Source organism: Manihot esculenta, chromosome 6 (assembly GCF_001659605.2).
Source record: "Manihot esculenta cultivar AM560-2 chromosome 6, M.esculenta_v8, whole genome shotgun sequence".
Taxonomy (NCBI): Eukaryota; Viridiplantae; Streptophyta; class Magnoliopsida; order Malpighiales; family Euphorbiaceae; genus Manihot; species Manihot esculenta.
In genome coordinates this window covers 28967052-28978622 of record NC_035166.2, presented here as the reverse complement: position 1 = coordinate 28978622, position 11571 = coordinate 28967052, and the positions used below count along the sequence as shown (strand labels likewise).

Below are 11571 nucleotides of genomic sequence, written 5' to 3'. Positions count from 1 at the left end.
ACGTCCTTCTTTTGTTATTTTGAGTTCTAATTGAATTGATTTTTTTTTCAACTTTCGGCGTGCCAATGGGTGCTATCAAGCTCCCCCAAAACTTTACTTTGTCCAGAGAGAGCATGAAGGAGACTCAAGTCTGTCGCCGATGTGACTAGAGAGGTTTTTCAGTCCCTCCCAAAGTGCCGACTTCTTCTGAGGTTCCCCCAGCTCCAAAGGAAGTTTCCAAGGAGTCTATCATGGTTAACAAGTTAGCAGAAAGTAGCTCAAAAGAGGATACTAGGTTTGCTCCCTTAGGCGTCCCCCATCAGAACTATGGGTGCCATTGCCATTAAAAGTAGGACTGCTAAACGTGCCAGGACTTCAGAATCCTCAGAGCCAAATTTTATAAGTTACACCCTAGGATTGATATTTTTTTGAATCTTCAAAAGAAGAAAATTTTCATTGAAGAATTTGTATGGGATGTTTCTTTTACTATGCACACAATATCACAAAGAAGAAGAGAAAGTTGTTCTTCACAATTTAATTATCTTCCATGTGGCTTCAATCAAAATCATAACTTTGGCTGCTAATAGCTAAATGACAACATTCCAACGTGGAAATCATAATTCCCAATTTAGAGAGGTGGATGGAGAGAACACTTGAACAACAACTAAAGAAGTTGGGCCACCTGCTGATATGGAATGAATTGTTGCATAATGAAAGGTATGGATCACTCTATTCCAATGAAATTATTAGGCAAATATTCAAATCTCAAGCCAGTGTGATAGCAAAACATATATATATATTTATCGATTACGGTATCTGGAATCAATCCCTCCCTATAGTTTGTTTGTGATAAAACTTTAAATACACAATAATTGTTCATTAAAATTAATGAAATTAAGAATTGGGATACCTGACTCATATCCATTCCTTTCTAGCTCTTTCTCATCCTGAAAAAAGCGTTCTTGCCTTTTTTTATATCAACAAATCATTGATTTAATTGAATAATTATACATTTTTTTATTATATATAAAAATAAAATTACGAATAATTTTATAATAATTTATTTAAATTTTTTTTTTATAAAATTATTCATGACAAATAATAGAATAAATAAAAAAAATTAAAATTTTTTAAGTTCAAGAGAAAGAGAATATTGACAGCCAGAGTAACAAAGATTCTCTCACCACTTCCACGTGGTCTACTAAAAAATTCCATATGATAAAAAGACAAAAGGCAGTGGGATGCACCACATGTCTTTATACAATCCCAAGGCCGCTGTCTTTGCGGCGGGCCCTGCACTTGGCGTTCTGCAAATGGTACCCATTGATATATCTACAATCTACATATGATGTGATGTGAGCATTCCAAAACCAAATCCAACGGCAATTGATAACATTGATGATTAAGCACTCACTCCAGGTTATAGCCATTAATCTTTGACGAAGGAAAGAGGTACACGTCCCAACATCTGATGGTGTCCATATGTGGGCCACCACGGATCATACACATAAGATTCATTGTTTATTAACTCTCTGATAACTTTGGAAAAAAACCGAAATAATAACCTCCCACCTGTGTTGTCTGTTTTCAAAGTCTAATAACTCCATATAAAATCAATGGCATCTTACATCAGCTGCCACAAATTCAACCAAAATAAATCAGAGAGAAGAAATTCACCTAGGAAACTTCACAGCTTTGAAAATGGAGTCAACCCATAAAGGATTTTCACCATGGTTGATAGAATGGCCAAAATTGCAGTATCATTTGATCTTTTCTTCCAGCAGGCAGAAACCTGAAAGCAACACATAATAATGCAGTGAATCTATTCCCTCTGATGGATTGTAGTGCAGGAAGTTCAATAAAGGAACAACTTTAGAAAAGCAAGCAACAATTCTGAATCCTCCACAAAAATATATTTATTTACTACATTGGTTAAACAATATTGAATATAATACATAATAATAAAAGATAAAATTAAAAATCTGGCACAAAAGTCATATGAATTAGGTAAGAAAAGCAATTACTAGCTTCCAAGAAACGTGAAGCTTTCACAAATTACAAAGCAAGCAGAGCAATTCTTACATGTACCAATATTTCACTGCCGTATCATTTTCATATATTACTTGTTACCATAGAGAGTTGACAAATAGACTGTAATTAAATTATGGAAATTTCAACTGGACTAACTACCCCTCTTCCATATATGGACCCCCAACAACTTTTTCTCTCTCATATGGCCCGGAGGAGGCCATGAAAGAGTTCTTTTCTTCCCAAAAATGATGGTCAAGCTCTTTCGGTAGTTCAATGGACCTTTCTGATATGGTGCTATATGGGGCACCACAGAAGGTACAAAAATCCAACTGTTTGTACATGACACCATCTGCATATCTTAGTTTTCAAGGTTTCTGTTATGCCTGGCCCTCCCATTAGGTTCCCTCATGCAGCTATGTCTTTTATCTATTTTGTATTGTTCTTCTGGGTCCTCGTGTCAAGGAGCTACTTTTTGATTTTTGGTTCTGCTTCTTGTTGCCTACATAACTATGTGCAACATAGCAATCGTCAGTTTGAGCAGAAAACTGATCGCTTCTGGGAGTTCCAAGAGGAATCCAATACCTGGGTTGAAGTGGAACTGCCTTATGACCTAGTCTCTTGTGTTAATGATGACTGTACCAAAGTGGGTTCAATTGATCAAATAACAGAAGATAAAGAAAAGAACTTGGAAAGGGATTATGATCTTACCAGACGTACTGAAAGCTTGAAAAAGAAGGATGCTAATAGAGGAAGAGCAGAGGAGAACTCTGAGATAGTCCTGCCTCAGAGGAAGAGAATTTCTTTGACAAGAATGTCTGAGACGTCTATTTGGGTTACCGGTGAAAGCGGGTCTATCTATGAGAGGTTCTGGAATGGAGTTCAGTGGGTGATAGCACCCCATGATCTACCACCATCTGCAGGTTACGCAATCTGTGTCTTTATTGTCAGTCAGACAATTCTTGTTCTATCAGAAGCAGGAATTCTATATCAGGTATTACTAATTTATTTGATACCTATATTTGTAGAAAAGAAAACCTTCAAACCAACAACTGTTTAAGGATTAATCCATAACAGTTTGTGTTATTTGATTGCGTAGGTCAAATATTTTCTAATTCTTTACTGTTATTTTGGCATAGGCAGAGCAATAATATAACATATATGTAAAACAAAAGACTTCAATTACAGTGGTTGGAAGTATTTCTTTTTCCTTTTCCCCCCATGTGTGTAGAGAAAGTCAGAAAATTATACACACACTATTCACTGATGATCATGTAATCTGCAATTTAAGGTATGATACAGATGCTTGACTCTATCTGGTTGGAAATGCACTTGAAATTTATCAGGACTGTTCTGACAATTTGGGCTTGACTCCCTTCTATGAAACATTTGTTTGATCGCCATTGATTAGCCCTATGCCTTGACCACAGAGATTAAACTAGTTTGTAATAAACAGACACTTCACAAGAGGAGTACACACTGGTTATAAGTAACATTCAGAAATTGAAACCTGAGTACAGCATAGATAAGTTCTGCTATTTTATTTACATATGTTCTAATTAATCATGTAATCTGAAATTTAACTTTCATTCTTCCACCATTGTAAAATCCTTTGTTGGTTGAAAATGGATTTACCTTACGGGCCACTGCATGGCTTGTATTGATTTTCTTCTCTCTTTTTTTTTCTCAGATGCAACTCAGTGAGAGTTCACAGCCAATTTGGGTTGCATTCACACCAACTCCTGATTCAAGCACAAGTAAAGAAGCAGAAGAAAGTTCCGTGATCCTAATTAAGTCTGGTGTCGTTTCACATGATGGGCTGTGAGTGCACCATTTCAGTTCTAGAATTTCATTCAGTAACCTATACATACCAGAAGAGTATCCTATTCTATTACAGCATAAACTGAAGATATTCCTCTGATTTTGTTGCATTGCCCACCAGGAGAATTTATTTCAGCACAAAGAAAGGACTGTTATTAGAACTGACAGAGGTTGATCCTCCAAGGTAAAAATTCATATTTATACAAGGAAAAACCAAAGATAAAATGGAGCTTTATTTTATTGTTTTTGTTTTTAAATTTCAATCTCTAGTTACAGTGTAGATTCTGACGGGAAGGCTCTAACATGCACTTGCTATAAATATAGAACAGATGGCTAAATCATGGACAACCACCAGGTGGAGATGTTGCAGCAATTGCTGATGCTGGTACTATTAGACCGGAAGTGGTATACACCATAAGGTGATCTCACTCTCTCCTCCCATTCTGCAGCATGCTAGGGAATAATGTTAATGTTTAACACAATTCATTCCTCGCCCAATTGTTGTTGTTGTTGTGAGCTCAATAAAACTGACCTTTTGAACTCGTTGAGAGAGAGTTTAGATCTCAATTTAAATAAAATAAATCTGTTTATTTTATTTCTGATTTTCCAGCAGAATAATGTTAATGTTTAACACAATTCTAGTGAGATAGAAGTCCTAAGTAATAAGAAAACTAAGAGAAAATAAAACGATTTAATTCTAAAATAAAGGATACAGCAATCTAATTCTAAAATAAATCAAATATTAGAAAAGAGTTCATAACACTACTCCCCCTGACAAAAAGCTTGTCCTCAAGCTCAAAGGTCCATTGAATTAAAACCTTCGAACTACTTCTTCACCGTGTATTTTCACTTGAATCACCCTAATCATCGATCCGTAACCAAAATAGTATCTTCCATTGATGACTTGCAATATAACGTTTACCATAGTTGTAATACAGCCCCTTTGAATGTCTATCCACTATTTCACCTTTAGTCAATCTCTTTATTATAGAGTCTGAGTGCTATTGTTATGACTAACTGTGGATACGGCCGATTTTGAAGTAAAGTGGATGATAAGGTGCATACTATTTATTTTCCACCCAAGTTTTTGTTGCATCAAAGTCTGTCTTTTTTTAAGGTCCTTGCTAAACTTATGGTCGTTCAGTTAATCCAGCCGTAAATATCTCCACCTGTTGTGCTCCTATGATTGAGTATAACCTTGCTAACAAAATCTAAAATTTGTGTTGGTACTCTTTCACACTGCTGGTTTGTTTCAAGCTGGTCAACTCACTCAAACGATTGCTTCTTAGTGGAGGTCCAAAGAGAAAGTGGCAATAGTTTTTAAAGGTGTCCCAAGTTAATTTTAGTTCTTCATGTTTTAGTTTAAAAATTCATAATTGAGCATCTCCAATCGTGTGGAATCCCACAAGTTCCACTTTATCAGCTTCCGTTATTCTTTGATTGTGGAAAATTTTTTTACAATGATTGGGTCCTCTATGCCATCTTAAGTAGGGAAGTCCAACTTAGTATAGCATGCCACTATTACAGTTCCAAGTCTAACATCAACTCAATTTTCAGTTCTCTTTGGAAAATTTGATTGGTTGTTGTTGCTGCAACCTGATCCTGTTTCAAGATCTTAATTCTTCCTCCTTCTTGAACCAAAGTTAATTGCTTAGTTATGATTTAAGTAATTCTCGAATCTCTCTTTGTTTCTGACATTGTTGTTGGTAATGTATAGATCACATCACAGGTCTACTTACAACTAAAATCAGTGTCCAAGACTAGACTGAAACTATTAGTTTTCCTTTATTCTTTTCTCACCCAATTCTTGTTGTTACGAGTTCCATAAAGGAAGTTCTGACCTTTTGAACTCGTTGAAAGAGAGTTCAAATTTCAATTTAAATAAAATAAATCCGAAAAAAATTAAGAGACAAGATAAAACAATCAAATATTAAAATAAGAATAAAACAATCTAATCCTAAAATAAGGCCTTATTTGGTTGGGGTTAAATTAGCTAAGGAACTTCAAGTTTCCGAAAAGTTGGCATATTTAGCTTATTTAGTTGCCTTTTTTTTTTTTTTTCAACTTCCCGGAAACTTAAAGAATTTACTTACTTAGTCAGAGCTAAGTAAGTTACTTATTGAAAAATTACTTCCCAGAAAATAGAAAAATTAAACCAAACAAAGTCTAAATCAAATATTAGAAAAGTGTCCCATAACAATCATCTAATCATGTATATCAAGAGATTGGAAAACAAATGAGCTTACCAGAAGAAAAGAAAGAAGCATGGATGTTAAACTATCATTTAAAATATTTGAAATTGGAGAAGACCATATTTCGATTTACTTTAGTTGCTGCCTCCATTTATGAGAGTGAACAAGAAAACGACATGTATCAAAGTATACTAAGGATGTATTAGAGATTAAAGGGTCATGCTAAATATGTATTACAATCCAGCTCAACAGGCAATCTCTATGAATATGACAAGAGCTCAAAGCCATCATGGAAGAAGCATATATGGACAGCAGGAATGGCAGAAGATGCTTTGCTGATACCATCAACAGGATATGCCATTAATGGCTTGAGTGGAGATTACTCAAGTTCCCTCTTTCTTTTGACTGAGGTACCACAGCAAAACTTTAGATTTCTATCACAAAGCAGTCAAATATTGACAGTTTTGCCTTTGGAATATTTTAAAAAATGATGAGCTCTTCATGTGGAGAGCTATACAATTTGCAATTTCATAGCAGCATTATAAACATTGCCTTTGCCATCATTTTGTGTTTTGAACCTTTTGTTCTGGATCATTGAATTTTAAAGAATGGACATGGTTTACACCTGCTACTACACAATATATACAGGAAACCTCATAAGTCCTCCAAATTGTCTCAAGTAAGAGTTGTTGCAATACCATGTGTGCCATTTGTTCATAATATTTCACGTATCTACAGGTTGGGAAATTGGTAGAGAGACGATTACATCAAAGGAAGTGGAAATGGATTATCCATGGAAGTCCAAAAGATCATGAACTGACTTCCATCACACCAGTTCTGCAAGATGAATCAAATGAAAATTTTTCATTATTTTTTACTACATCCACTGGATCCATTTTCGAATTTCGAACACCAAAAAACTCAGGTGAGGCAAAGTAGCCATTTTTAAGAAATTAATTTTACATTTTATTGGTAGTTGAATATCATGATAGGCAGTTCCTATAATGTGAATCTTAAAATGAGAAGGCAAACATGTTTTTTCTCAACAAGTTTCAAGAAAGAGAATTGTGTTAGCATGCTAAATATTTTTCACATACCATAACATCGATTTTGATAATTATTTCACCAAGTATGGCAGACAAATGAACTATTTGAAAATTTAGAAATCCATGCCAACATTTGTGGTGGCACATTGTTGATACTGAATACTGATAAGGTGCACCAGAACTCAGTAAAGAGTATAAAACCAACATGCGAAAGAATACAGATAAAGTACCATTTCCAAGTGCAACTATGTTGCAGAAATGACTCTTTCTTCCTTATTTTCTGTCCTTCGATGGAGAATTCCACCCATATAGGCATGTATAAAACCTAACTCCCTAACTAATTTTCTCAATAGCTTATATGAGCAAATATTACAGCATATGATCTTCTGCTCATATTGGATCCTATAAGACATAAACTGAAGGTTAAAACGCACAATGATTCAACTATGACCTCACCCAAAAAAATTATTTTTCCCCTACTATGATCATGATGTAGAACCAAAAGGAACAAAGGGGAAGAGAAACAAATGTAAATCTTTGTTAGTTCTTAATATCAGTAATAATAATAATAAATTCCACCAAAATACCTAGAGAGCTGTATATAATAGAATTGTTAATAGTATTGGGATTGGAAATAAGAAAAATCCTAAACCAACACTAATTAGGAATTTCAAATCAACAAAATTTTAAAATGTTACTTCTTGTATTTCTTTGTAAAATCCTAAAATCCCTAGAAGATGATCCTGCATCAGGTCAGTACTTCCCTGCCTCACAACAAGATACTAAATTATCCTTGTAATTTGAGGCTTGTGACGTCAAGTCAAATAACATAAGCATCTGTATCATGATTGAATGGCTTGCCAACATGTTATCCGAATGGCTTCATGGATGAGGCCCACAAACATAATAATGCCAACTTTAAGTAATAACTACATGAATCATTCTTTCAAGCAACAGATTTTCAAGTATCATGATTGAATAATAGGCTATAAACAAAAAATAATTAGATAAAATAGCATAATCTTGGATGCAGCAAACTTTGAGTGTCATTTATAAATTTCTGCCATGGAACCAATATTTTGCATCCTCAAGTTTTCCATGCAATGGCAGGTGCTGCTCTAGAGAACCAAATTCCTGAAGCATGGTCAAGTCATATGCATCCTCCACATGCAAAAGCTGCTAAAGGGATTGCTGGGTTACAACTTCAAGTTGGCAGAATATTATTTGCAATGGATGATGGTAGACTAGCAGAGTTGCATCTACCTGGACTAGGTGGGGAAAATACGAGTCCAAATTATCAAATTAATGTCCGAAGAAAAGTATCAGTTAAATATGTGTGGTCAATATTAGATGCACCTGAGAGTGAAGGATGGAATGCAGAGTATTGCAAAGAAGAACGAGGACCCACAAATTGCATCACAGGAGTAAAAGATGAACCTAATGATTTGGGAATTACACGAGCAGCAACAAGAAGGCGAAAGGGAAGCCAAGCACATCAAGATTACTTAGTTTCAGGTGCTAGTAAATTAGTCGAATCTTCAGAAGAATATAGTCTTCCAGACAATTGGATAAACACCAACTTTCGCCTAAGACTGATGCATGGAAGCAAATCATTTTTCCTCATAGCAGATGGTGGTTTGGCTTTTGAGTATCTTAATACTGAAAATGTATGGCTTTGGCTGAGGCATGATCACTCAACACCAATGAAAGGTGGTCTGGGAAACTACAATGGAAGTGTATTTTTAGTTGACATATATGGTAGTTTGTTTATCAGAGAGAGGAGTGGCAATGAGCTTCAATGGTTAAACTGCACTGCTATGAGGAAAGGAAAACAAGTGTCTGGAGGACCTCCATGGGATGGAATTCCAGGTAAATCTATGAAAGTTACAGCAGAAGATGCACTCTTCTTTGTGAGCAAAAATGGAAGATTACTCCAATTTACAGTAAGTAGCAAAAACCAACTCAAAGAAATATTTCTGTCCAATAAATGACATGTCAAAACGAAAGAAAGAAGACTAAAAAGTTTTTCCTTCCCTTGTTAAGATCAGATTCTTACCAATCTTTATGCTGGTTAATGACTCAAATCACTAACAGGTTGCCCTGAGGAAGTTTAAATGGAAGGACTGCCAACGCCCTCCAAATACCAAAGTAGCAAGCATAGTAGACCAGGAGCTTTTCAGGGAAAATATAGTATTTGTCATTGGAAGGAATGGTCGGCTATATCAATACAACAAAGTGACAGAACTGTGGCATGAGCATTATCAGTCTCACCATTTGATTCTATCAAGATTGCCAGGAGCTGCTATGAGGCCATCATCCCTATCACTTACAGGCTCACTATTTATGCTGTCTGAAGATGGTGGACTAGTTGAATATCACTGGAGTACAGGTGAAGGCTGGAATTGGGTTGAGCATGGCACACCTAATAAAGGGGTGACCTTGATCACTTCTCCTAGCCCATGCTTTGAAGGCAACCAACTTTTTTTGATTGGTTCAGATGGAAAAGTATACATGAGGTACATGGACCAAATGACATGGAGTTGGAAAAACTGTGGCTTCCCTTACGTAAGGAAGACAAGGGATGAATATCAAAGACAAGAAGAGGCGGGAGAAAAGAATGAGGAAGTTTGTATAGATAAGGATATTTCAGCTAGCTTGGAGAAGGATGCGGAAGCCTTTAGTGATCTCAATGGGAAATGCAATGCAAAAGTTAGTATGATTATGTTGACAATTAGCAAACATTAAAGATGTGAAACTAATTATGGGTATTCAAATCTTCGCAGGTAGCATCAACAAGACCAATTCCATTCTCAGAGGATTCAGTGATCTTTGAGCTAAGAGATGGCAGAGTAAGCAACAATTCTTATTTATTAACTTCTTGCCAATTCCTCGCCTAATAATAAACTGTAAATTTAGTTTTAGAAGTCCATTTTACATATGGAAGGGGTTCCAAATTGGATATGACAGGACAAACCACCTAAGAAAATGAAAGATGGACACAAGTAAAATAGACTATATAACTCTGCAATCATTAGGTAGGATGCAATCTTACTAAGGAGATGGTAAGCCCATCTCAATCCCATGCTCTTTTTAGTCTCTCCCCCCCCCCCCCCCCCCCCATCTTTTCTAAAGCACCACCTATAAATTAATCAAACATAAAGCTGGAAAAAAAGGTTTGAAGTCAGAATCACAAAGAGTAGATAAAAAAGGGGGAGGTCACTAACTATACAGTTTAATGCAGCTGGCAGAAATGCGACGAGTTGAGGACACACATTGGGCATGGTCACGTATCATTGGCACCCCAACAAGTTCATGCATAACCAACCACTGGACCGCTGTGGCATCTTGAAAGGTGGGGAAACAATACGACCTTAGAAATGAAATTGTCAGGAACAAACACATAAGAATCTACAAATATCGTACAGTTAACAAAGGAAAGACAGCAAGATACATAACACCTCCCCCCACTCCTTTTTTTCTCTTTATTTAAATCTGCATTTCTGTGGGAGGAGGTGAAAATTGAGGACTGAAACATTGAAGAAAAGAAGCTACTAACTAGACAGATTGTACAGTGAAATAATACCACAGAGAAGAACAACTCTGAAAAATCCCCAACCTTTCAGCCGAGCACATGTATAAATATTTCATAAATCAATGAAGAATATACCGAATGCAATGGAAATTGTATAACGCTTAATCCTTTTGAAAAGGCTCCGGACATGAACCCAGTGGACGATATTAAATGATAGTGACAGTGGTTCATAAAAGCAAGCCTTTTCTTTTTGTATCGATTTCAGCGGTCATTGCTTTCTTCATGGCATTTTTCGATGAAATTACCCAACAACAGGGTTTCAGCAAGCTGCACTGCGTTCCTTTTCGTCAGTCCACCAAACCATAATCTCCCCTCGAGAGAGCGTTCCATTCTTAGCATGAAGCTAATATAGGGGTCGATGGAAATGGTCTCCTAAAGCATAGTATCACCGTCACGTGCGCACACGATATGGCATTGTCCGTTAACATGTAACTAGGCTCGCCCAAGGCGAGTTGAGGGCCTCGATCGAACTGAGCCCGGCCTCGGTCAAACCTCAGATAGGCCTTGTCAACGGTTTATAGGCTCAAGCCAGTCTTGAACTATGAGATGTACGGTTTTAATAATTAACAGTATTCAGAATTCACAAAAGGCAATGTAGTCTGAAAAGGCTGTGTGGATCGAATTGCCAAAAAAACAAAACTATAACCGTGTTGTTGAATTAAATCAAATATGATTTTTTTTTAAAAAAAAAAGATAAGAAATTCATTAATAGAGGCTCAAGGCCTGTACCATATACAATCTAGATAAAATAGACTTTGAAAAAAAAAAACTGTTGGACGCCCAAAATCTAAAAACATAAGGCCCATGACCTATGACAACATATTCCTAGCAGACAAAAGAGAAAGCCCAGGAGTAGCACCGCCCCCAACGGGAAAAGTCCATCGTCGAGAATCGCTAGAAAAAAGAACCTTCT

The 11571-nt window shown here is 36.2% G+C and overlaps 1 protein-coding gene across 2 annotated transcripts; it reads left to right on the top strand.

The window, feature by feature from the left end:
• Nucleotides 1–2227: 2227 nt before the first annotated feature.
• On the top strand, nt 2228–11444 carry LOC110617993. Of its 2 annotated transcripts, none has more exons than XM_043957875.1 (10): nt 2228–3001; nt 3698–3828; nt 3950–4012; nt 4158–4247; nt 6265–6430; nt 6759–6945; nt 8177–9009; nt 9161–9775; nt 9850–9915; nt 10034–10117. In XM_043957875.1, exons 1-10 carry the CDS (start codon nt 2390–2392, stop codon nt 10070–10072), a joined length of 2802 nt encoding a protein of 933 aa, XP_043813810.1. In that variant the 5' UTR covers nt 2228–2389; the 3' UTR covers nt 10073–10117. The 2 variants fall into 2 exon arrangements, with proteins under 2 accessions (XP_043813810.1, XP_021616676.1); XM_021760984.2 differs by lacking the exon at nt 10034–10117 and adding an exon at nt 10308–11444 and having other exon boundaries at nt 2229–3001.
• The last annotated feature ends 127 nt before the right edge of the window (nt 11445–11571 follow it).

Excerpts from the sequence above, each read along its gene's own strand:
- LOC110617993 (XM_021760984.2), top strand. The coding sequence starts at position 2,390 with ATGCCTGGCCCTCCCATTAGGTTCCCTCATGCAGCTATGTCTTTTATC. Across the intron at positions 3,829-3,949 it reads GTCGTTTCACATGATGGGCT|GAGAATTTATTTCAGCACAA; the intron begins GTGAGTGCACCA and ends ATTGCCCACCAG. Across the intron at positions 6,431-6,758 it reads CCCTCTTTCTTTTGACTGAG|GTTGGGAAATTGGTAGAGAG; the intron begins GTACCACAGCAA and ends ACGTATCTACAG.